Raw genomic sequence first — 27,193 nt, 5'->3', positions numbered from 1 at the left:
TAATCATTTTCCTCCAGGTGACGTGGGAACTGCTGTACCACCACACTCTCTACAACCTTCGCTAAGAAAGGAAGGTTGGAGACTGGACGATAATTGACTAGGTCCGTTGGGTCCAGGGAAGGCTTCTTGAGCAGGGGCCTCACCACCGCCTCTTTCAAGGTGGCCGGTAGAGACCCCTCACCCAGCAAGGCGTTCACTAGGCCCAGGAGCCAGTCGCGCGTAACCTCCCAGGATGCCAGTACAAGCCAGGAGGGACACGGGTCCAATAAACATGTGGTGGGTCGCAAACGTCCACGCAACCTGTCCAAATCCTCGATGGCAACCGAGTCAAACTCCTCCCAAAGCGGTCCCTCAAGACTCGCCACGGGCGTCTCTACTGAACCACTGAAAGGGGCCCATCCCATCCGGATTTGAGCGACTTTGTCCTGTAGATATTTCCCAAACTCCTCTGCTCTGCCCTGTAAAGGGGCTTCCCGCGGCCTCTCAAACAAGAGGGAGCGAGTCACCCGAAACAGGGCGGCAGGGCGGTTATCTGCGGACGCAATAAGAGCGGCGCAATGTTGACGTTTGGCCGCTCTTAATGCCACAAGGTACGTCCTCAAATAGGCTCGTGCCTGTGCTCGGTCAAATTCGGAACGGGAGGATCTCCAACGACTCTCTAGGCGTCTCTTGTGGCGTTTCATCACCCTTAGCTCCTCGGTAAACCAAGGGGCCAGGGTGGTTCGTCGCCGCAGGAGAGGCCGCAAAGGCGCCACCCGGTCTAGGGCCCCGGTAGTCGCACTATTCCATGCGTCTACCAGGTCCTCCACTCGGGGGCGGGTCAGGTCCACAGGAGGTGGCCCAAGCTCCGTCTGGAACCTATCTGGTTCCATCAGGCGCTTGGGGCGGAACCATCTAATACCTTCCAGTTCCGCCTCCTCGCGGCGGGGGGTAGCACCGGGGAAGTCCAGCCGGAGAAGTGAGTGATCCGACCATGACAGGGGAATAATGGCTGAATCCCCTATTCCCAGATCACTCATCCACTGGCCAGAGACAAAGACAAGATCCAGCGTGTGGCCTCCCTTGTGAGTAGGGCCCTGAATTAACTGGGTCAGGTCCATGGCTGTCATGGAAGCCATGAACTCCTGAACCCCCTCAGACGCTTCACCCATCGACAGCAGATTAAAATCCCCCATCACTAAAAGTTTGGGGGTCTCAACCGCCACCGATGAGATCAGCTCAAGGAGTTCAGGCAGGGCCGCTGACGTATAGCGAGGAGCCAGGTATACTATCAGCAGGCCCAACTGCCTCCCTGGGCCCCATCTCACAACAAGGGACTCACACCCGGATGTCTGTGGCACGGTGAACTCTCTCGGCTCTAAGTCTTCCCGGATAATCACTGCTACCCCGCCGCCCCTTCCCTGGGCCCGAGGCTGGTGAAATGCTCGATAACCTGGCGGGCACATTTCCACGAGGGGTAGACCTCCCTCGTGGCCCAACCAGGTCTCAGTTATTCCTGCGAGGTCCGGCTCCCCCTCCAGAATTAGATCGTGGATGAGTGAAATTTAAAGTGAAATAACTGTCAAACAGGTTGATGGTTGAGTTTACTATACTTTTGTATTTTATTCACATGTGTGATTTGCCAGATACCAAATATAGAATGTTCCTGTACCGTTTTTAAAAAGTGTTATGAAAACTGAATGCTTTAGGGCAGGGGTGTCAAACTCAAGGCCTGGGGACTGAATCCGGCCTGAGGGGTGCTTAGATCTGGCCCATCGGACTGCCCTGGAAACAGCGAAGGACGGGCCCACAGTGCCTCTGTCAGCAAAAAAGGAGCTCAGGCGGGTATTTGTAAGGCAAAGAATCTTTACAACAATAATCAAAATGCTATAAGCGGCTAGGATAGATAACTAAAAAAAAAGATAAAAGTAATGCTATAATTTATAAAATGCTATGAGTATAAGAAAAGCTTGATAACTTACATTGTGCCCTGAAAGGGATTGCTTAGGTTAAATCCATTTGTGGCCCAATTAATTATAAAAAAGAAATCTCAAAATAAAAGACAAAATGGTATGTACCACATTTTCTGGAGTATAAGACACACCTTTTTCCCCCCAAAAAGAGGGTGAAAATCTGGGTGCATCTTATACACTGAATATAGCATTTTGGGCCTCCTGAAACCCCGCCCCCTTCACAAAAATGGATGTGCAGAGGGTTTGGGAGGCCTGCAAAGTACTCCTGTGGGCTGGGGAGGGCAGAAACCAGCGAAAAATGGGTCATTTTTTGCTTATTTTTGTCCCAGCCCTCAGGAACACTATACAAGCCGCCTAAAGGCTATGCATGCCCTTTTTTGGGCAAAAAAACAGGCCTTTTTTTGTCCATTCCCCCCCCCCCCCAAGTCCCCAGGAGCACCTTGCAGGCCTCTCAAACTCTCTGCATGCCCCATTTTTCACAAAAAATGAGGCTTGCAGATGGTTTGGGAGGTCTGCAGAATGCAAAAACTTTTTTAAAAAATTTACCTCTTCAAAAACTTGGTACGTCTTATAGTCCAGTGCATCTTATACTCCAAAAATACGGCATATATTTAAAAGGAAAAAGAGAAGAAAGGGGGTTGAGAAGAAAGGGTGGGGAAGGAAGAGGAAAAAAATATTGAATTTCAGAAGCTTAGCTAAGGAATAGCAGCACCTCATTTCAAGAGAAACTACCACATTAGAAGAAATATAGCGATGAACATTAGTTAGAACTAGTAATGATCTTAAAGTGGTTTATTGTGACCTGAGGATATGAGAAAAAAGAGACGCCATGAAAGGAACAAATGTTCCATGGTGTTAATAGAACTTCATACAACAGCATATATAATGAGTCTAAAATCCTGTAAACTAAAAGGATTCTATCAGTGCCCTCATTATTGTCGTCATATATGAAATGGAGTTAAATGGACTAATCCATTTAATACTGGCAGACAATTTCGAAAATTCTTGGGAAACAGCCTTAAACATTTTTGCTGCACAGCAAAAGATTCAGAATACCCAACACAACCAAACTAATTTGTCACATTTATCTGGCATCTTACAAGTACTCCTTCAGAGAGAATTATTATAGCAACAAGTACAAATTAAAAGGTGTATTTTTATGGCACTGAAAATCTTCTATCTGAGGTAGATTTAAATTTATTTTAAAAATCTGTTTCTACCAGTCACCCAGAGAAGATCAGGATGAAAAGATGAATCATACTTAGAGGTCTGAACAATTTAAGAGACATCTCCACAACACTAAAGAAGAACATTCCAAAGAGGAGGTTTCGCTACCAAGCTTGTACTTGTAGAACTAAATGGCATAAGAAAAACCAAGAATGATTTCCTTACAGTTTCAATTCATGCTTTCATGGATGTGAGGCAGATGAACGACTGAATGTAGACAAGGCATGTCTTACCCACAGTCCCAAGGTCACATGTGGCCTTGGAGAGCAGCACAAGATTTTATAAAAAATATAAAGAAATAAAGGAAGTTTGTTATTTATATACATTAACATTATATATTTTATACACTGTCCAAGATAATTCCCCTTCACTCAATGCCGCCCAGGCATGTCTGGTGTAGTACATACATAGTTGGAACTGGAAAAGACCCAAATGATTCTATTCATAGCTGGAAGAAACCTTGGAGGTCTTCTATTCCAACCCTCTGCCCAAGGCTGGAGTCCTTATATCCTGCCAGACAACTCTCACAATTTTGGGAAGCAAGCTATTCCACTGATTAATTGATTTCACTGTCTTCATAGTTCCAGGTAGTATCTCTCTTTAACAAGTTTCTACCCATTGTTTCTTGTCCTGCCCTCAAGTGCTTTGGAGAAGAAGTCAAACCCTTCAGCTATGTGAATGCCCCTCAAGCTATCCTGTCACTCCTAATCTTTCTCTTCATTAGACTAGACATACCTAATTCCCTTAACCATTCATTGTACAGCTTAGTCTTCAGGCATCTTATCATTTGTTGCTCCTCTCTACATTTCTTCTAGGGCAGTGATAGCTAACCGTTTTGTCATCGTGTGCTGACGCATGCACACGCATGCCAACACCCATAATGTGATGCATGTGCGACCCCCCATGACCCCCAGCCCCTGGGCATGTGTGCATGACTCCCACATGTGCGTCCCGCCCTCATGCATGCACAGCAGAGACCTGAAAACCAGCTGGCCAATGGGAGGCATGCTCGCATGTGCAGTGGAGCTGAACTGGGGCAATGGCTCGCATGCCCGCAGAGAAGGCTCTGCATGCCATCTGTGTCATGCGTGCCATAGGTTCGCCATCGCTGTTCTAGGGTCTCAGTATCACAGAACCAGATACAATATTACAAGTATGGCTTCACTAGTATAGTATAGAGTTGTACAATCACAGACAGACCATCATCAATTGTATAATATTTCATTGACTTATTCTGTATTTTAACTACAGGGGCCATCATTACCTTAACATACTCGGCTGATTTTGACATTGAACTCTATCGAGACAGAATATTCCATACTTTTCTGAATCTGGTATGTGTATTCTAAGCTTGGATATGATGGAAGTGAGCATGAAGACAATCAACTGGTCTGGAATATTTATCATTACAGAACAGTTATTTGAGACAGAACAGCCCATAATCAAAAAAGCCAAGATGGTGACTACAATGGTGCAATTGGCTGCACTTAAAAAAATAGGCAGAGATTTAGTTACCCCATTGTGGCTGCTATCTTGACATATATTTTTTACTATACCATGTGGGCACCCCTGGAAAGGGAAGTTTTAGTGGACAGATAAATCAAGCGTACAACATCCCTTCAAGGACTCAGATGGATGGACTAGCAGCTCTTTGTTCACTGTCTCTTTTAATGGAAGCTGCCCAAGACTGAACCTGAGACTTTTAGCAGGCAGGTATGTGCTCTGCCACTGAGTTATAACCCTTTCATAATTATCTGTTCCATAATTATCTGTATTGTATGCTGAAAAAGAAGAGCACAAAAGGTTTTGGAGAACCATGTATTTGTGGTTTCTTCTCTGGTCACTTTTTTTTTAGGCGAGAAAGCAAGAAAAATGCAGTCTTTTATCATTTTTGTTTTGCCCGAAAGTGAAATGTATATAGATCATTAAACTGTTGCCCTAGAGCGAAATCATCTTGTCAGTGTGCTGCTGGCACAGCAGTTATACCGTTATCATTCTGAATAGCTTATTTAGATAAGTTTTAGATATAACTCTTAATACAACATTCATTGTAGCCAAGAAGGATGTGACCTAGAGGATAACTGTGGTATCCATGCCAAAGCACCTGCTAAAATACTAAATGAGATTATTGTGAAATTTGGGGTTTCCTCTGAACGTGGACTTTTTATCAAATTGCAGTTAAAACATAACTGTTAGATTGGGTAAAGGAAAGGCACACTCAGGCTAAAGGCAACAACAGCTCTTTATTGTAACAGAACAACTATGTACAATCCAGTGAAGGTTCAGTCTGACAGCAATCCTTTTATAGGGAGCTGTCAGACCGTTCGACCAATGAGATTGACCCTCTGTTCCCGCCGGAACAGAGGACCTTGGTGGAAACCATTATGACAGTTGCTAGTATCTAACAATAACTACTTAACCATCATTGCTGATCAAGTTTTTGCATGGGTTATATAGCTCCTTGTGTTAGGCAGAATCAGACAAAAGGATAAATCTGTTCATTAATCTATCAATTGATTAACTCTTCCCCCGAAACTCCTGCAGAGAGATGGGAAACTAGCGTAGCTCAACAATGGAGGAACTCTTGCCACATATCTCTTATGCACGTCTCTGGGTATTCTCCTCATTTCAGAGGGGGTGGGAGGAAATTAAGAAATAAAGAGACTAGGGAGGTGACTGTAATTTTGATCAGGCCACTCCAGTTTTAGTTTATTTTTATTTTTAATGAAACAGCTTTCCAAAACAACCAGGGAGTATCTGGTGGCCAATCAGTGTAAAGGTAGTTGGGACGCCAGTGAAAATAATATTAAATCAGAAAAGTAGAACTGGACCATTGGATAAACACATTCCAATGCTTACTGTTAGGAAAAGACTTGAATGAATGATTATCTAGTCGAAAAAAGACAGTTAATTGGTCATTGTCCTGACTAGCCTAAAATTAAAAAATTCCTTAATATTTCTAGAAATGTTGCTGAACACATTGGACTGCCTTAAATAGATATATTTCTTTCTCTTTTTCTTCTGCAAAGCCCAGGAATAAAGGTGTTCAGATGGCCATGTCCAAGATGAAAAAATTGCACACTCCCTTGAGAATTGTGCCACCTGGCTTAGACTCAATCATCCAGATTGTGCTAATTGACAATAAAACAGGACCCTATGCTGGCACTCAGGCTGAACAGCTGGCTAATGACATCCTGAAGGATATAGCAGACCATGGTAACTCTTTCGATTATATTGCTGTAGTATGTCCTTATTCTAGAGGTCCAGCTCCAGGGAGAAAGCAGTGTGCTTTGCCTGTACAAGAGTCTTCCTTGAGTAAAAGGGCATGGGAGAATGACTTTGCATGCCAAATGTCCTTGCAACAAAAATTAAAGGATAGTATTGCCAGACACAGAGAAACTACCTGTCCAAAACCATGAAGAACCATTGGTTGTTAGAATAGGCATTAATGTCTAGATAAAGTGTCTCATCCAGTAGCTTCCTCAGACAGTGTTTGCTTTGTGACAAGCATATGAGGTGTGTGTGTGTGTGTGTGTGTGTGTGTGTGTGTGTGTGTAGATAGAGACAGACAGACAGATAGACAGAGACAGAGACAGACAGAGAGACAGAGAAAGTCAGAGGAGAGAGAGAAACAGAGAAAGAAGGAGAGAGAGAAAGAGAAAGAAGGAGAGAGAGAGAGAGAGAGAGAGAGAGAGAGAGAGAGAGAGAGAGAGAGAGAGAGAGAGAGAGAGATTCCCTGGCTCTACATGTGCAAAGCTAAATGTGCTAGAAGCCATTAATAACGCATGAGGACATTGGAAGATTCGCTATATATTATTTCTGTTTGCCCTGCCAGGCTTTCATTAATGTAGTGCTAGGAATAATTTAGCTGCTTTGGTAACATGCATTAAACAAGCGTTTCTCTGTATGCGTGTGAAGATGCTTTTATTTTGTTATAGCATTTTGTGGTATAATTACAGTCCTTGCTGTAATGCTGGACTTTTTTTAAAAAATAAAATATCACGCCTCATTTTGATATGTACAATGATTAGAATAGTGACATATAATACTTATGCTTATCACCATAATCGATAATGACAACAGCAATAACAGTGTGTATGTATCTCCTAAATCAAAAGTGCCCAACCTTTACAGTTCTGAGCACTGGCAGTGGCGGCGGAGGGAGGGAATGGTTTCAGATCACTTGTGTAAATGGAGCTTCCTGCTTTCAGCCAACCCTTGAGCCCCAATTACCAAAATGCTATGGACCAGTAGCAGTCCATGGACTGGGGGTTGGGGATCCCTTTACTAAAGCACTATGTCTTACTCCAGATCAGACTTTTTTTTACCATTCAGTCCAATATTGTTTGCTCTGAATGAAAGGAGGTTTTCAATGTCCTAGAATCAGGGGTGTCAAACTCATGTCATCACGTTGGTGTCACGTGATGTATCGGGACTTCCCCCTCCCCCTTCGCTAAACAAGGTGTGGGTGTAGCCGGGAGTTTGACAGTCCTATCCTAGATCAAGGATCTGTCCCATTATTTCTTACCTCATTCAGCAGCAGATGCCAGAGTTTGACTTTGAGTCCCTTCTCATACCAACTGCATACTCTACCACTGTAGTTCCTTTATGAAACTCTCCTAATATCTTCAAAAAGGTCTCACTATGTATAGAGTAGTATTATTTCTACTGCTTTAATTTATAAGCAGTTATATTGCAGTATATTCGTTGCCTCTCATAATGCTGTATTTTATACACTATATAGAATTACATACTTTCCAAAACTATTGGACACAACTGAATAAACATGAGAGTATGTTGTGCATGAGTTAACAATCCCACGGAGTTTCTTCTTTCCAAATCTGGGGAAAGTGCATTGCAGCAGTAAAAATGGAAACAGAGTAAGATGAAGAGGTTGGTTGCTGCTTTCATTTGCTCTCTTTGGAAATAGTAGATGTTACTTACTGGTGGCCACAATGCTCTCTGCAATGAGGAAATCAGCCAGAGAAGCAAGATGGAAGAAGAGCTATGTCCTACCTAACAGAAGATGGACTACTTCCTGCAATTACAATGACAAGTAACATTTGATTATTTTCCAGGAAAATTCTTTGACATTGTGACAGTCAACCTACAAGTAGCCACTGGCAGCAATTGGAGTGCTCAAGGAATCAGCAGCCATACGATCACTGGGATTGTCATAGGAATCCTCCTTATCCTGTTTTTTCTGGGAATTACTCTTCTTCTTCTTCATAAAAATGATGCATTAAGGTAACAGATACATGGCCTGCTGTAATATCTTTCCTTGGGTAAATATGGTGTGAATAAATATGTGTTTTTTTTCTATGTTTAAAAATCCTGAATGTAGAACATGATTGTTAGAAAGAAAACCAGACCTGAATACTGTCCATTAACATATTTCCTTATTTATCTATTCCCCCCCACCTCTCTCATCTATCTATCTATATTTATTAAATGCATATGCTAGCCATCTCAACACTGAGTGACTATGGATGGATTACAATGTCATGAAAGCAATAAGCACAATTACAATAGAAGCATTGCAATATCAAGTCTCAAAATAGAAAGTTAACATTGAGAATAAGTTAAATAAAGAATCAGTGTATAAGGTGCGATTTTATTTTATTAAATTTCTAGCCTCCTTAAGAATGAGACACGCCAAGCCAGTTAACAAATCCAAGGCCAAGAAGATGGGGGCAGATTCACTTTTAGGGGAAAGAGGTTCCAAGGGTCAGGAGCCATAACAGAAAAAACTCTTTTCTTGGGCTTCATCACCTGCAATTCCTTAGTTGATGGAATCTGCAGCACGCTGCTTCTGCCACCACAAGTGGGGCAGGCCAATCCCATTGGGTGAGAGCCTTGACCCAGGCCATGAAGGATTTTAAAGGTGATAATGTACACCTTGAATAGGGTCCAGAAGCAAACCAGCAGCCAGTAGTATTTGCACAACAGAGGTTACCTGGGATACCTAAAACTGTGCTGATGGATTTTGTGCAGCTGAAGCTTCCGGATATTCTTCAAAGGTAGCCTCATGTACAGCACATTGCAGTAGTCCAAGCACAAGATGATGAAGGTGTGAATGTCTGAATGCAGAGCTTCGCGATCCAGGAAAGGGCGCAACTGATGCACAACATGGTTGTGCAAAGGCTCTCCAAGTCACAACTGCCATCTGTTTTTCAAGCAGAAGTCATGAGTCTAGAAGACCCCTTAGGCAGTATATGGGATCAGCTTGGAGAAAATGCAATCCTATCCAGAACTAAGGATGTTAAATTGCCCACTCCCAAGGCTCCACATACCCATAGCTACTCAATCTTGTCAGGGTTCAATTGAAGCCCATTGTACCCCATCCAGACATCCCACAGCTGTCCATGATATTCACCAAAAACATTGGCATTCTTCCTTTTTCCACTTCTTAAAAGTTCAGTTTTCACTTCCATAGAATGTCACAAGCATACTACGGCATGAACAATTATGACCGCACAGGTACATATGTAGCATTTGAACATCTTTTCTAGGACCTTCATAGCTGCTGTACCAAGTGCTAGTCTGCGGCGTATTTCTTGAATGCTGTTCTTTTGCTATTGCAGTTTTGGCGAAGTCTGTCAATGTAACATGATAGCAATTTAGATCTGTCCAGATAGCTGTTGTAACATCAGAAGGCTTACTGCAGAGATCTAGTTGATAAATGAATTGGTATGACTCTACTGGTTCATGTCACTCTTGCATTTGAGGTAGCAGGTGAAGCATTAATAGATCTTTTTCCAAGTAACCCTACTGGTCAGCTAAGTACCAGCCAGAACGTGAAACCTGGTCTACTGCATCAAAGGCACTGCTCTAACCAGAGGTTTCCTCCCTTTTAAATGGCCTATTCTATGTCCTTTTTGAAAATCAATTATCCTGGGATAGTACTTTCTACTTTCAAACTGCTCTAGTTTCTTTGTTATGGTAACTGACCAGGATTTTGTACTATTTGTGTTAACATTTATATGTCCCCAAAACATGGACTAATTATGGAAATAAATTGACTGAGTCAACCCACAAAGCACTATAAATAAAAACAGTAGAATCTTATAGCATTTAAATACTTAAAACAATTTGATTAGATTGCAATACAACTTCATATTTTTATAAGATCCTAAAATTAGAAGAGCATTTTCCTGCATAAAGCAATAGCAGCTGAAAGACTGTCTACAATTCTTTGGAAAATGTCAAGATTCTGGTCTGACAGTAAAAGGAAAATGGAATCATGCTCAGAACAGATGTAGCTTCTGTTGCTGGGACAAGTAACAGGAGCTCACTCCGTTACACAGCGCTAGGGATTCGAACTGCCGAACTGCCAACCTTTCTGATCGACAAGCTCAGCGTCTTAGCCACTGAGCCACCACGTTCCACTTCCCCATGGATAGCATAAGATATAAAACCAGATCATATACTTGCAAAGGCTTTAACAGTAGGTTGACTAAAAAGCACAGTTGAGGAATGTAGGTCAATTTCTCAGCTATAACAATATGCCAAACATTCTGGTACCAGTGCTCCATGTCATAATTTTATCTTTCCAGTGTTTAGCTACAGATATTCTAGCTGAAAGATTCTATCAGGATCATCCCAATTACTAAATGGAGTGCTGAATCTGAAATGAGGTAAGGTAATCAGAATAGCATTTTAGGAATCTGAACTGGGAGCTTTATAACATTTGAGACAGGGATTTGGCTTTAAAGAGTTTTTATGATACTAGGTTTGGTCAACCTGCTCTTGAATGTGGTCATGCCATGAGTCAGTGAAAGACAGCCAATTAGTTCAACAACAGAAATGTTTTTTGGCTGATGTCACTCTCATCCCAGGATAAAAATTATGAAGAATAATCTAAGAATGGGTTCCTTGGGCAAGTAGCACAAAAGGAAGATCACTATTACAAGTGTACACTGATTGGAGGGATTCTGGAAACTAAACTTCAATGGAATCAGGTGGGATCCCAGGAAAGATGTACTGGAAATCTCAGCTATGCCATCTTTTAAAAATATTTGGCTTAATATTGATGCAAAAATGCAATGTTACATCTTTAGAAGAATTGTTTTGGACTTTTGGAAATTTTTTGGAAGAAAGCTCAAGAAAATAAATGAAGAATTCCAAACCTAGAAACAAAAATTAGACATTGATCAAGAGTAGCTTTAGAGGTCTGTCAGGTTAAACTGAAACCTCGGAATTGACTTGTAACATAGGCAGCATTAAAGAAATAGAAAAATAGATTTGAAGTCATTATGGGATTTAAAAGAGCACAAAGAATGGCTTTGAGATGATAATGAGAAGGGACCAATTTTCAGTCTTCTCTAACTAGGTGACTTCCAGACAAGCTGGGGCCTTAGCTTTTACAGTTCCTAATAAAAAGACTGGCTAGAGACAAACAATACCAGAACATCTGGAGGTAAAAGGCTCAGGAGAACGGAATAAACTGATCTACTGGAAGGAAGGAAAGCCTCAAGGAGCCCCTTCAGACAACATGAGCTTAAATTGCATAATTACAGTATTAATATAGAAGACATATAGAAGATATACGATAAGCATCATGTAGTGCTCCTATATAAAATGACATTTCTATTTACTTGGTTGGCTTTTGTTTGATTTTTTTAAAAAAATTATAATTTATAAATTCAGTACATTAATTTTTTATAAACAGAACCTTTCTCTCCCCAAAATAGAGCTCCCAGCAGCTGTTAGTAACAAGAAAAGTGAGATCAAAAGGAAAAAAACCTTCATACTCAGCTGGCTCAGCAGTCAAAGCAGCTCATATGCCAAAGGGCCTGTCTGAATAAAAATATCTTTCCTTGCTGGTACAAGGAGAACTGAGATGGATGCAATTGCCAGACCCATCCGTCAAGATTTTGACCGATTCATCCCTCTCAGAAGGAGGAAAGCTTTAGGACCAAATGATTTTTTTTTCTCCAGCTAAGCTTAGGATCATACATCTTAAAGGCACCGGATACGGCATTTATTCTTTGGGAGCACTTTGGTTCAGTCTAACTCAGTCCTTCTCAATCTTGGCAGTTTTAAATCTGTGGATGTCAACTCCCAGAATTCCCCAGCTGGAATGCAAGTTGAGGAATTCTGGGTGTTGGTCCACATATGTAAAGCTGCCAAGGTTGAGAAATACTGGTCTCAACCAGCGGAGGAAAAAAACGCATCTTCTCAATGTTACTGTTAGATATTAGCATATATCGAGGCAAGTCTCCTCTCTGGTCCGCTGCTACAGCGGGAAACAGGTATCGTTCTGATTGGTCGAGGGGCGTACCCAATCCCTATAAAAGGGGAACCCTCCGACCACAGAGCAAGCTGGATCACTACTACTATTAATAAAGAGCTGATAAGTCACTCCGTGTCCGTAGTCTGTTCTCTCGTTGCCCCGATCTAACATTGGCGACGAAGGTGGGATTGAGAGACAGATAGGACGAAGAACGCTACCTCCAGAATCTCCGGATTTGATCCAGCCTAGGAATTCGGCAGAAATTCCAGCAGCCATCCCAGGTCACCGCAGCGCGGCAAATTCAAACGAGAGATGATGGCGATGCACACTCCCCCTGCTCCATTCGACCCAGCGAACGACGAATGGGAAGCCTTCATGATTCGTTTCGAGTGTTTTCTCGAAGCGAACGAATACACGGGGATCACCGACGCCCGGAAGAAAAACATCTTCCTCGGCTACTGTGGAAAAGAAGTCTTCAACACGGCCAGAGACCTCACCGCGCCTACTCCAATACAGGCAGTATCGTGGACGGCGTTGCAACAGGCTCTACAAACTCATTACGCGCCAAAACCTTCCCGCCATGTTTGCCGCAAGGAATTCAACACGCGGAACCAGAAGGCGGGAGAATCCATCAATCAATATGTTGCAGCCCTGCGTAAAGCAGCAACCCACTGCGAGTTCAGGGATCTGGACGAGCACATCTTAGCGCAGCTCATCTGTGGGTTAAGAGACATTTCACTACAAAAGAAGCTGTTGGCAAACCCGAATTTAACCCTGCAGATAGCGCTAAACGAAGCAAGAGCGTCAGAGTCAGCAGAGAAATCATCGGTAACCATACAACGTGGTTTCAGCATAAACCAGCCAGCACCAAGGCAGACCAGAGTGCACTACGAGGACACAAGCCCCGACTACGAGGATCCCAAGTTCGAGGACAGTCGCCTGATGCAGAGCAGTCACGTGAGGCCTGGGGGGAGACCCGGATCCCGTTTGCCGCCCTGCGCAAGCTGCGGAGGGAATCACCCCAGGTCTACTTGTAGATTCAGGAACGTTGTTTGTTCGCACTGCAACAAACTTGGGCACATCGTACGAGTGTGCCGGAGCGGAGTCCCTGCCTCACGGCAGCCACCCATGTACCGCCAACAGAAGCCCAACCCAGGGGCTTGGCGAAATCAAAAAGGGCGCCCAGAAAGAAATCCACAAGTGTTTACCCAGAGAGAAGGTTCCCAAAGAACTGAGCGAGTGTATCCCCAGAGAGATTACTCACAAGGAGCTGAGCGAGCGTATCCCCAGAGAGACTACACACAAAGAGCTGAAAGAGCGTTCTATCAAGACGCTCAACGAGAGTATTTTCAGGATATAGATAATGAGATAGAGTTGACCCAGAGAGAGGAGTTGCGAACGTATCTCACCACGATAAATCAGATCCGCCCAAAGCGGCCCAAAAGGCTGAGAGTCACAGTCCTCTTGGAGGGCTCACCTTGCGAGCTAGAAGTTGACACAGGATCAACCCTGACGATCATTTCATGGGCATCCATGAAACAGGCTATCCCTAGCCTCAGAAAGAGCCAACTACGCGCTCCAGACGTCCTGCTGCGAGACTACCAGGGGAACCAAGTCCCCATCGTGGGCCAAGGCACATTCCAGATCTGTTTCAAGGACATCGTAGCCCAGCTGCCCGTGACCATCGCCAGCGTGCCATTACAGAACCTTCTGGGGCTTGATTGGTTTGAAGCCCTGGGGTTAGAAGTCACCGGAATCAACGCCGTGGAAAACAGCAGCGCTGAACAGATTTTTAAGGAGTTCGAGGATGTGTTCAGCCCCGGTCTTGGTAAGTATGTGGGTAAACCGATATCATTCAATTTAGACCCCAAAGTGGCGCCAATCCGACTTAAACCGAAACGAGTGCCTTTTGCACTCCGCCCAAAAATAGATAAGGAAATAGATAAGTTAGTGGAGCAAGGAATCCTGGAGCCGGTGGATCACGCGCGCTGGGAAACACCCATCGTGACCCCAGTCAAACCAGACGGGTCAGTCCGCATCTGCGCGGACTATAAATTCACAATTAATGTCGCGCTACAACAGAGCGCATATCCTGTGCCTGTAGTACAGCACTTATTGCACTCGTTGGGGCCAGGAAAGGTATTTGCTAAATTAGACATGGCACAAGCTTACCAGCAACTGCCAGTTGATAGCGCCACAGCGGAGGCCCAAACTATAGTGAGGCATAGAGGAGCATTCAAATGCAACCGGCTACAATTCGGTGTGAGTATTGCCCCAGGATTGTTCCAGAGCGTCATGGAACAACTTTTGCAAGGGATACCGGGAGTCGTCCCCTATTTTGACGACATCTTGGTGTCCGCTGCAAACGAGGAGCAATTAAATAAAAGAGTCAGAACTGTTTTGGCCAGAATCAGAGAAAAGGGTCTCCGCCTCAAAAAGGAAAAATGCCAAATTAACATGCCTAGCGTAGAATTCCTGGGTTATAGAATCGATGGTCAGGGAATACACCCCACTTCAAGGAAAATTAAGGCGATCCAGGACGCCCCCATACCACGAAACCAGACCGAGTTGCAGGCCTTCCTCGGACTACTTAACTTCTACAGCGTTTTTCTGAGGCAGAAGGCGACCATTGCTGAGCCACTACACCGTCTACTCCATAGGAACGCACCATGGAAATGGGGACGATCCGAAGCTGCAGCTTTCGCCGGAGTAAAGCGCCTGCTCACCACTGACTCACTGCTTGTCCAATACAGCCAGACCCTACCGCTGGTATTGACCTGCGACGCATCACCCTTCGGAGTTGGAGCAGTCCTCAGCCACAGGATGCCCGACGGAAAAGAAGCACCCATCGCCTTCTACTCCAGGACTCTTTCATCGGCCGAAAGGAATTACAGCCAAATGGACAGGGAAGCACTAGCTGCTGTAGCTGGAGTAAAACGTTTCCACGAATACCTCTACGGCCGCGATTTTGAACTGATTACGGATCACAAACCGCTGTTGGGACTTTTGGCGGGAAACCGCCCTACTCCAGTCTCCCTTTCTCCACGCATGACCAGGTGGACTGTTTTCCTGGCTGCGTACTCATACAAATTGATTCATCGACCGGGCTCCACTCTCGGACACGCAGACGCACTCAGCCGTTGCCCATTACCTGACATTCTGCCAGACCCCACTCCAGAAGTACCGGTATTGCTCATTGACTGTTTGGACTCTGGACCGGTTTCTTCATACGACGTTGCAAGGTTCTCCTCTAAAGACAATTTAATAAAGCAAGTTCAAACTTGGGTTTGGAGGGGGTGGCCGAAGGGAAACGTGGGCCCGGAATTCAAAGTGTTTTGGTCAAAACGGGACGAACTCTCAGTGTTACAAGGTTGCTTATTGTGGGGGGATCGAGTTGTTATTCCGTATGCTTTACGTAGGAATGTATTAGATGCTTTACATGTGGGTCATCCGGGGATTGTTAGGATGAAGGCGTTAGCAAGAAGTTACGTTTGGTGGCCAAACATGGACAAAGAGATAGAGGAGTGGGTGGCCACTTGCGACCCATGCCAGGAATCGAGACCAGCACCCCCGGAAGCGCCCGCCACAGAATGGGAGAAACCTAAAGCACCCTGGTCGTGAATACACATCGACTTCGCAGGGCCATTCCAAGGTCAGACTTTCCTTATAGTTGTGGATGCATACTCAAAATGGCTAGAAGTAGTCCTAATGACTTCAACCACGGCAGAGGCAGTCATTAAGGTTCTACGGCGACTTTTCGCCACCCATGGCCTGCCCGACCTCCTGGTCTCCGATAACGGGCCCCAGTTCACGGCCATGCAATTTGAGACATATCTAGCAGGTCAGGGAATTCGGCACGCCCTCATCGCGCCATTCCATCCGGCATCAAATGGACAGGCGGAGAGAATGGTGCGATTCGCAAAAGAGGCCCTCACTAGGATGGGTCCAGGTGATTGGCAAACACGCATTGACCATTACCTCTTAATTCAGCATATTACCCCTAGCGCAACGACGGGTAGGAGCCCCGCTGAACTACTCATGGGCCGCCGTTTACGGTCTCACCTGGACCGTCTTCACCCAAATTACTCTGCCACAGCTCCCCCAGACTCCACAAGCAAAATTCGGTCTTTTAGCATAGGGGATTCAGTATACGCCCACAACTATGCAGGGGGAACATTGTGGATGCCGGCAAAGATCATTGGCATCACGGGTCCACGATCGTATCTGCTGGAGCTGGAAGATGGGCGGAACTGGAAAAGGCACATCGATCAACTTCGTGGTCGCCTAGCACACTCAGACCTTCGAAATGAAGACGAGATTTTCCTGCCTACAGAAAGTCAGCCACGCGAGAGCCCCATCATAGAAAACTACGACACCTGCGAACCCAGCTCGGAACAAGAAAGCAAGCACGAAGCAGAGCAAACCCCAGACAACGAAACCGAGGAGGCTCCGGAACGCCCCAGCTACGAGGGCACGAAACCTTCAGAACGTGGAACAGGAAAAGCATCCGATCCTGCAACCATTTCTGACCAACCAGAACTACGACGCTCCTCCCGAGTAAGGCAACCCCCAACATACCTAAAAGACTATGTTACCTACCGCAACGTTCCGTCTAGGAGGGGAGGGGTGTTAGATATTAGCATATATCGAGGCAAGTCTCCTCTCTGGTCTGCTGCTACAGCGGGAAACAGGTATCGTTCTGATTGGTCGAGGGGCGTACCCGATCCCTATAAAAGGGGAACCCTCCGACCACAGAGCAAGCTGGATCACTACTACTATTAATAAAGAGCTGATAAGTCACTCCGTGTCCGTAGTCTGTTCTCTCGTTGCCCCGATCTAACAGTTACTCAGGAGCAATGTTCCATGTATAAATACTGTAAGCTCTGACACCTTGCCATCCTTTGGAAACAAGATCCTTCTTCCCAGCAGTCTACCAAACGTCTGGCTTCCTAGCTCATTCCAGGACAAAATAAAAACCTATAAGAAAAATCCACAGTGTAACTAGTCATGGAATAAGAGCTAGCACATCTCACTTCTAGGTATAACGTGAAAAGTAATAACATCTGCACTGAAACTCCATGGCTTGGCACACCATTATTTTCATGGGGGTACACATTTGGAGATCCAAGGGAGCATTGGTCTGGTTGCCTAGGCAACAGAGATGTTCCTTTTCATCCCCATCCCCCAATTGGCAGCCACACTGAGAAAAACAACAATAGCCTCCATGAAGGGTGGAAATGGGTGGGGGAGCGATCATGGTGCTTTTTTTAAAAACCCTGAGACTGCCAAGACCAAACTGCACGAAAATATAATAACAGATGCATTTAAAAAAGGCAGCGTGGTCTAATACTTTGTTTTGCTTAATAATATGAAAATGTGTCTCCTGCCTGTCTAATACATATACAGCACTCAAGATGGCCAACAGCATTTATATCGGTACAAAATTAAAATAACATGGACCAAATGATTTTAGCGATCGTCTAAAAACAAAGGCCACTAAAACACTGAAAAGAATAACTAACAAGAGCGGGCAGGGAAAACAGATAACATCTTCAAGTCAAACCGCTCCTGGGGAAAAATGCCTTCCTAAAGAGGAAGTCTTTGAGCAAATAATCCGAATGCCCATAAGCAATATTACGACTCTGGAGATGAGCCTCGTTGGAATACTTTCCGCGGCTCAGAACAAAAAAATTAAATTCTGCAAATATGCATGGGCATGATTTGTAGCTCCCTCTGCTACCAGAAGGACATGTCAAAAAGTCACTTGCTTCTTCCTTCATATATTAAGAAGAAATAGCCCAGGAAGACATGAGGAGTAGATATATGTATAGGAATTTCAAGAGAGCAGCTCTTCTGAGAGCTAAATTTCAGAATCCCATTTGAAATGGAACCATTACAAACAGATGATTTTGATTACATCTGTTTCATGCGGTGCCTGTTATAAATATGAGGGCTGTGCTAATCCATCACAAGAGGATTTGGAATATGCAGAGAAAGCTCGTTTTCTGAATGCAGAGACAGCCAGGAGCAGCTTCCTGAACAGCCACACAAACCTATAATGAGAGTTTAAAGATGGGATCAAATTTATTATGCACCTTGCAGGGTGACTGAGGTCATCTTAAAAGGAATAACACCGATTTTATGGAGCTGTAGGGAATAAAAGGAGTTCAGCTTCTTATATCACCATCAAACACGATTTTCTGAGGATTTCTACCCAGGCTCTCTCCCTCCCCTCCAGAGGTGAGGAGGTTAACAATCAAAGAGACAACCTCCTTAATTACACTGCCACACTGGTGGACTATTTTGTGTGGCCCTTGTGAATCTTCATTTGCTCAGGTGTTTAATGACTGACATATTTGATGGTGATGGTGAAGAGGAGGAGGAGGAGGAGGAGGAGGAGGAGGAGGAGGAGGAGGAGGAGGAGGAGGAGGAGGAGGAGGAGGAGGAGGAGGAGGAGGAAATAATTTAGTCACAGACCAAAGTAAACAAAAAAGCAACATTCAAATACCTGAGATTTTAAAAAAAGGCTTATTCACACTAGGAGTTACATATATTATATCTATATTGTCTTCTCACTTTCTTGCTTTATGATCCTGGTTATTTAATAAGGAACACCCAATTGCCTGTTGAGATCAGGGCTGATAATTTGTGATTAGATGAATGATTAACTCTGTCATCCAAGAATGATAGATAGGACTCATTTATATATGCATGTATTCTGGATAGGAGATATAGAATCTTCTGGTCAATAGCGTTGAGGACAAAGCATCTATATATTCCCTTCTGAGTAAGGGTGCAAGGATATAATAGAAGTATTTGTGCTGGGTAAAAGGTAGATACTGTACATGAGTTCCTTCTGGGGTATTAAATTGCTTCTTGCATCAAGGTTGAAAATATGCTCTGCTTAATCTTGCTCCAAGCTTTGTCACTTCTTCTGTTTCTCTACTTGTATGATTTATTGCTAAAACTATATGTATAAATGCATAAATAAATAAATAAATAAATCTGCAATGTGTCCATTGACTGCTTTATAGACAGCCATTATCATTGTTACCTCAGAGACAGCCCAATTAGGACAGCCTTGAGTAAAGAACAATATGGAACTATTCAGTTCCAATTCCAAAATTTATCTAGAAATTGATACTGATAGGCCTGCATATTCCACACCATTGGAGACGGCAGGCTAAATAAATTTGTTTGTTAGTTTAGGCAATGTATATATGGCCACTCGAAGGAAATTGAATGGCTAACTTAGAATTATAAACACAAAACAAAATAACCAAACAGCACAAACATCATAGAAACACACTGCCATTCAACACAACCAAGGCCATATCACAGCATGTTCTCATTCCAAAATCGTTTCCCAGATGGGCTCCTCCAATAGCCTAGCCAAGTGACCGGAGGAAAAAAACAGGTTTTGAAAGCCAACTTGATCTGTTCCAAAAGACGTGCTGTGTGTGACAAAAAAAGACACACTTACGGGATCTTGTTAGGTGACATTATTTCATGGCAGCTACCCAAAACATGCCATTTCCCTCAAATCAAAGAGAGGCTATTTTACAAAAAGTTAGGTCATAAGGAAGACCATATACTATCAAATCAGCTATGTCTCTCACATGTCAATTTCATTGGTTCTTGGAAACGTATTACTAGTCTTTTCCTTTCCCCTAAATGGGTGTGTTTGAGAAATCACACAGTATCTTTAAATTGTTGAATATATGTTCTTATTAATCCAGCCTAAATTGCAGCTCTGAAGTAAATTTAGATCATAGTGACATTAATTCTTGTGCAGCATAAATGCCCTGAAAATACCAAAATATACATTGGGAGTTTATTTTACTTTTCTTGTATATTATTATGTTAGCTCACACATCTGCTACAAAGATTGCTGATATTAGGGGGGTTTCTCTTTCTGGCCAGTTTTCACTGATGGTACACAGATTTTAAGTTCCGATAATTTACTAAATTCAGTGGACTTCAGTGACGCTTCTTCAGAAATCAAATAGAATTGTCTTTGTTAATGTTCTGTCATTTCTATTTTCACAGATTTCTTTCCTCTCTGAATCTTTCTGCTTTGTGGAAACAAAAAAGGGATCAAGAAGATTTTGGTGGAACAATTGTAGAAGGGTTTGATAATCCCATCTTTGACACACCATGTAACCCAAGTGTAAGGGCTCAATTTTCTATATATTTATGTATGTATGAACAATGCACCTCCAACAATGTGACAGGGACTTCCAGAGCTAAAAAATGAAAAACACCCCACTCCACCTGCATTATCCTGCTGTATTTGCATTGACAAAGCTAAATGTGGGTGATCAACATTTTTTCCAATTTTATTTTACTCTGACAGTTTCCGTCTTGCACTGAAATCAGTAGGAGATAAAACATATGCAGTATACAAGTGCAAAGACTGGAATACATTCCCAATCGATCTACACCAATCCATCCCATATACCTTGATAAACGTGGCATTTCAAAGTAACAAAAGCCTCAGAGATGTATTTGTAGGAATGGGATAAGGGCATCTAATATGAAATCTCTTCTTGGAATAGGGTGTCAAAATTGCCTAGTTGTTCCTGGGCCCAACTCCCTCCCAGAATTGTAATTTTAAAATATTTTTAAATTATCATTTAAGACAAAAAGCCTCCGAAGTTAATCATTATTGTTCCTATTTAATTAATAAAAAAGGAAAGAAAAAAAAGCAGAATACAAAAATAATATTGATACAAACATACATTATTAAAACACATAGAAAGTACTATAACAAAAGTGGAAAATACAACAAAAATGATATTGATACTTATAATGATAAACAGTTACAGTTCTATATACTTGACAAATACAAATATTGGTCAAGACATATACATTTCTGATACAATTATAGAGCTATTTTTAACCTACTGTACATTCTATATAAATGACTCCCATATTTCATTATATCTGTGCATAAAAATCCACATCTATAGGCAATTCGCTCATAGATTATAAGTGCAATAGGTCTTCAATTCACTGAGTGAAAGGAGCCATACATTTATCTATCTAATGCCCCAATACTCTTTTGCAGTGGTGGGTTGCATATTCTGTTCCAATCGGTACAGTTGGAACGGGGCCGGCAGCGTCCTCATAGACGCACACAGCATGTGCGCATACACGCACAATGCGTGCATACGTTCAAGCGCCTCCACGACGCTCCGTGATGCTCCAGCTGCTCCACAGAGCATTGCACAGGTGCTGTATGCGCCATGTGCCTGCACGGAAGCCCAAAAACCTTTAAACTCCAGTAAGGAGCTCGAGTGGGTGGGCGGGCGGGCCCTCTGGAGTACCGTACCAGAACGGTATCCAGTGCTCTGGGCTGGCTCCGGTATGCGTGTACCAGAGCATACTGCCTGCAACCCACCACTGCTCTTTTGGCATAGTAAGGGGAAAGAGAATCTATTTATGTGGTTTGTTCCATTTAGTAGGTATGTAGTTCAAGAGGATATTATCCTCTGAGTAGTTTAGCTTTTCTTTGACAATTGTATCTATAAAGTCCACTACTTTCCCCCAAAACTTGGTGAGTATAGTAAGTATCATAAAAAATGTATTTTTTTTTAAAAAAACATTATCCTTATTTAATCTTCAAGAAAATGCTGTTTTGACAGTCCTTTTCTATACAAGTGGGAAAGAGTCCAACAATTTATAAATATTTTTGTTGTATAAATCATAATTGAGTTCAATTGACAATACAATACAATAGCAGACTTGAAAGGGACCTTGGAGGTCTTCTAGTCCAACCACCTGCCTAGGCAGGAAACTCTGTACCATTTCAGACAAATGGCTATCCAACATCTTCTTAAAGACTTCCAGTGTTGGGGCATTCACAACTTCTGGAGGCAAGCTGTTCCACAGATTAATTGTTCTAACTGTTCTAACTGACAGTCTTGCTATAGAAGTTAATATACTCTTCCATTGTCTAGATGAGTAGACAGATTAGGAATCTTTGATTCTTTATTCTACTCATATCTTAACATCTGTATATCAAATTGATTTATTGATAACGAACTATAAAAATTAATAGTGGGTTTTAACAAATTGTTCTATTATCTCAAGTATCTCCAAAACTGAAAAAGTGTTTGCTGGTCCAAACAATCTTGTTAGCAAATGTAACCATAAATATTGCCATTGGGCTATATCTAATAGACAATATTTATATTTTACAGAATATTTTCATATTACCATGTTTTCCCCAATTTTCTAAGTTGGATTTCCCCTAAACTCAATTTGGCATGGGAAAAATGGTAAACCCTTTTTTTTAAAAAAAAGTAAACATTAAATCTCATCGCTTTCTAATGAACATAATTGCTTCCAGAAATATCGAATTTTAGTATATTTAACCCCTAATGCTGTCTATCCATCAAAGATGTGAAATAAGAAATAGGGGGGGGGAACCCTCTTTGTACAACTGTTTTATGTCATAAATCTGATAACAAGCCTGCTGATGTTGATCTAAAACCTGTTGATGTTATTCAGATACTAAACAATAATAAAAGTTAACATTTGAGTTTATGAGATATAGATTGCATTATTATTTAAGAGTAAATTAGAACATTTAGGTTTATAATCTTGGTTTCAACCTGAAGAATAAATACTGTAGCTCTCCCATGAAGATGCATGCCATAAAATAGAAGTGTTTGAATATATGCTTTTGCAAGTGATCACTTCCCTTTCATTAATCCCTTAGAATAGGACCAAATGTCTCCACTTTCATTAAGCCAATGATGCTACCATAGTCTGGAGGCTGAAATAGCAGTAATCTAAAGGGAAAGAAACCATATCGTAGTGGAGTTCTTGATTGTAAGGAAAAACTAAAGCTGAAGATGATTAAGTGCATTTTTATTTTATTTTAAGAAAGTTGATTTTAATAATAAAAGAGAATATTTGTAGCTCAGGGTTGAACTGATCCTTGGTCCTCTCTGAGCTTGGTTGTTTACTTGCAGACATTTCACTACCAAACTAGGTAACATCATCAGTGGTAGTAGGGAGTGAGGTTTGCTCTCATTTTATATACTAGTGGCATGTCCGGTACAGAGAGCAAACCCCCACTTGCTACTAGCACTGGTGTGGTCCCTCTTCCTGTGTCCCAAGCTATAAGTTTAGCTTGGACAAGAATGCTAAGAACAACAAAAAGGGACTTCTTCAGATGTGTTTGAAATAAAAGCCAGATCAAAATGCCATGAAGTTGCAAAACATTAATGAATAATAAATAAAAAATAGAACTACCCAATTTACCTTTTGACTTAGTCTTTTCTGAAAAAAATGATATGTGTTCCAACAAGCAATTCTGAAGAGCAGGATGAAATGGCAAGATGGAAACTTAAGTTTGATAGAAAAACTTAAGATAGAAAAAAATCATGTTCAATGAATATGTTACTTTGAATAAGTTTAAATATTCAATGTCAGATAAACTGCATATTAGGGTACTGAAAAATCATGCAAGTGATTTACCAATCCTTTATATATTATTTGAGAGAAAACTTGGGAAATGATGAAGGTTGACTCTTCAAAAAAAAAAGGAAAAATAAGGATCCATTATCCAGTTTGTCAGTTCTACAATATATAAAGATTGAGTTGTAAGCAACTTGAAACAAGGTGCTAAATACTAGATGTCAGGTTACTGTATGTATTTTCCAGAACAAGTCTTCCGAAACTGATCTTATCTCATGCTTTGATCAGTAACTTCCTTGGTAGATTGTGAAATGCTGTGAGCATAATATATCTTGAATTCAACAAAGCATTTGACAAAGGACAACCATGACATTCCAATTAGCAAGTTAGTTAAGTGTGGGGTGGATGGCATAATAATTATATAAACACGTACTTGGGTCAAAACTGGGTCAAAGAATATTTATCAACATTAAACTAGAAAGGAGATCTTAAATGGACTGCCACAAAATTTGGTTCTGAGCTCTGCATGTTATATATTAATGCCCTCTATGTGGAGGAAATACTTTACAAATTTGCAAATGACACAAGATTGGGCAGGTTAGTTAATACCGTAGAAAATGGAAATATAATTTAAATGTGAGTCAGTAGCGTGATGTAGCTGGGAAAAGGCTAAGTTGTATCAATATCACAATAAATAATAATTCCATAATTCTGGGCAGTACATCTTAAGAATTCAGACAAACTCACACAAGTGCAAAGAAGAGAGATCACAAAACTATAAACTAAGTTGTCTGCAAAGATTTAAGGACAGTGTTAGGCTTTAAAAGATGGGGTTGATATGCTAGAACTCTTCAAATACAAATGAAAAAATGTAACATAGAAGTAGGTGAAGAATTACTCTCAGAGTGCAAGATATTAAATAATGGTTGATATTATAGGAAGGCAGATTTTGATTGATATCAAATAAGTCTGTCAATGGAACAAATTGTCCATATAGTGGTAGGTTCCATGTCACTAATGTGTTTGAACAAGGCAAAACAACCATCTTATTAGAATTCTTACAACTGGATTCCTGCACTGACTAGGTAGTTAGACTTGATGGCCTAAGTAGTAGTCCCTTACAATTAGCTAATAAGTGAGAATTGAGTGCATAGGGTGGGGGGAAGTTACTCATCACCCCATTGTAATCTTGTTCAAACCTCCAAACCAAACAAAAAACCTCCCACCTTTAAAAGTATTATTTGGCTATTTATTACCTAGAGTACACTTCTGTAAAAAGAAAGATTTTATGTCACCCAAGCAACTTTGCCTCTATATGATACATTTATAAAATGTGTTTAAATATAAAGTTCAAGTTTTCTGAATGCAGAAATGACATTATGTGCACAGCACATAAAATGACATTATGTGCACAGCAAATGAACAACCTAAGTGTTACAGGTAGTCCTTGAATTATGACCATAACTGAGACTGGCAGTCATCTGTAAGTCATAATGGTCATAATTGATATGACCAGACCTGATTTTATGACCTTTTCCACAGTAGTCATTAAGGAGCACAGTGATGATTAAGGGAATATAGCAGGGTTAAGCGAATGCAATAGTCGTTAAGTAAACATGGTGGTTATTAAGTGAACTATCTGTTCACTATGGGGCGATTTTAATTAGAAACCAGAAGTAAATGTTGGTTTCTGGAAAAATTGTAAATTGCAGTCACATGACCACGGGCTCTGCATGCAACCACAAATTGAGGCTGGTTGCTGAGCTCCCAAAATGTAGTAACTGCAGGGATGTGTGATGTCAGAACTTTGAAACCAGGTCATAAGTAACATTTTAAGCATCCTTTGTAAGTTCAGATGGCCACTAAGTGGCTTGTTCTAAGTCAAGGACTATCTTTACTTTGTCAACTATAAATACTGGACTGATAGCATGAATTCATCATAACTTACAAGAGCTCTTTTCTGTTCAAAGCATTTAGGTTCCCAAATTAGTTTTAAAGGAATTGCATTAACATGTGGATTTTCTCTTTTTTCTTCTAGGCTTTAGCCAACAGACATTCGGTGGGGGAAACTCAAGAGGAGATGGCAAACAGAAATAGTAGACTTTATTACATTAACCCTTTATATGATGAAATAGAACTTGATGTTTAAGTAATGCATTGCAAGCAGTCAAAGGACTCAATCACTGATTATTCTTAGATACAGATTTCATTTGTGCAGTTGTGTGCATTATATCAAGATCAGTGTGATGTGGCCTGAATTAAATTGTGGGTAATAAACTAATGGATGGAGCTCATCATAAGGAAATTTATTTCTAATCACTTATAGTTGTGTTCCCTCATTTGGTGTCCTCCATTCCTGTGACATTGCAACCCTTTTCAAGCAATGTTTTCCAATGACTCTGAAAAATTGGGGGAAGGCATGTTTTAAAGAAATATTCATCAGATTTCTACAAGAAACCCCTGGCATAATTAAACAGAGTTATAGCACATTGTATACTCATTGCCAGTTCTTCCATGGAGAAATTGCAATCCAGTCAAACTTTATGACCTTTGTCTCATTTAAGGAATCCTCTGCAAGTGAAGCAATCAGACCTTTGCTGGGTTTAAGGCAGGAGTGTCCAAACTTGGGAACTTTAAGACTTGTGGACTTTAAGACTTGTGGACTTCATAGCTGGCTGGGGAATTCTGGGAATTGAAGTCCACAAGTCTTAAAGTTGCCAAGTTTGGACACCCCTGGTTTAAGGTGTTAATGCTGTTAGTGTCTGCTGGCCACAAGAAAAAAAATGGAGAGCTTTTGCTGTTCAAGGAAGCTCATCACATTCTGAGCACAATAGTATAAAAATATCTTCTTAAACCAAATGGAATGGTTAAACCGAGGGCAGCATAGGGGATAATGGGGCTTGAAGGCATGCCCAGTGGTGGGTTCCTACTGGTTTGGACTGGTTTGACCGAACCGGTAGTGGTTTGTTGGTCTGGGTCACTGGAACCGGCAACGACCCAGGTTTGGCACGCCCCCAAACCAGTTCTCTGGGCGCCGCCATAGGCGCCGCCATCTTGTTTTTCACTTCTGCGCATGCGCAGAACAATTTTTATTGCACTGTGTATGAGCGTGCAGCATACATCAAGCGCACGTACAGGGGGCTCGCACAGGAGTGAATTGTCAGTAGTGCCTGTCGGGACCCACCCCTGGGCATGCCCCATGTCAGAAGTAGGCACTTCTAGATTTGTTTGGCCTTTCATTTCCTCCATCTTGGAGAGGATGCCTCAAGATGGGCAGACAAAGAAGCAATTAATTCAGAGTTGGCCTCAAAGCATAAATATCCCAACGCAAATTATCCAATTTGGACAC

General features: G+C 42.0%; 1 protein-coding gene across 1 annotated transcript in view; it reads left to right on the top strand.

The window, feature by feature from the left end:
* Positions 1 to 25,993, top strand: part of AMN (amnion associated transmembrane protein) — a gene marked incomplete at both ends in the record, with an annotated part of 118,480 nt that extends 92,487 nt beyond the window's left edge. Inside the window, 5 exons of the mRNA XM_081940522.1 lie at positions 4,431 to 4,513; positions 6,209 to 6,395; positions 8,258 to 8,426; positions 20,464 to 20,584; positions 25,883 to 25,993. Of these exons, the coding sequence (XP_081796648.1) occupies positions 4,431 to 4,513; positions 6,209 to 6,395; positions 8,258 to 8,426; positions 20,464 to 20,584; positions 25,883 to 25,993 (671 nt within the window). The remainder of the gene's footprint in view (positions 1 to 4,430; positions 4,514 to 6,208; positions 6,396 to 8,257; positions 8,427 to 20,463; positions 20,585 to 25,882) is intronic.
* Positions 25,994 to 27,193: the final 1,200 nt, after the last annotated feature.

This window comes from Natrix helvetica (genome assembly GCF_964273705.1).
Source record: "Natrix helvetica genome assembly, chromosome: 1".
Taxonomy (NCBI): domain Eukaryota; kingdom Metazoa; phylum Chordata; class Lepidosauria; order Squamata; family Natricidae; genus Natrix; species Natrix helvetica.
Note: the sequence above shows the minus strand (reverse complement) of the source record. Positions and strands in the feature narration are given on the sequence as shown.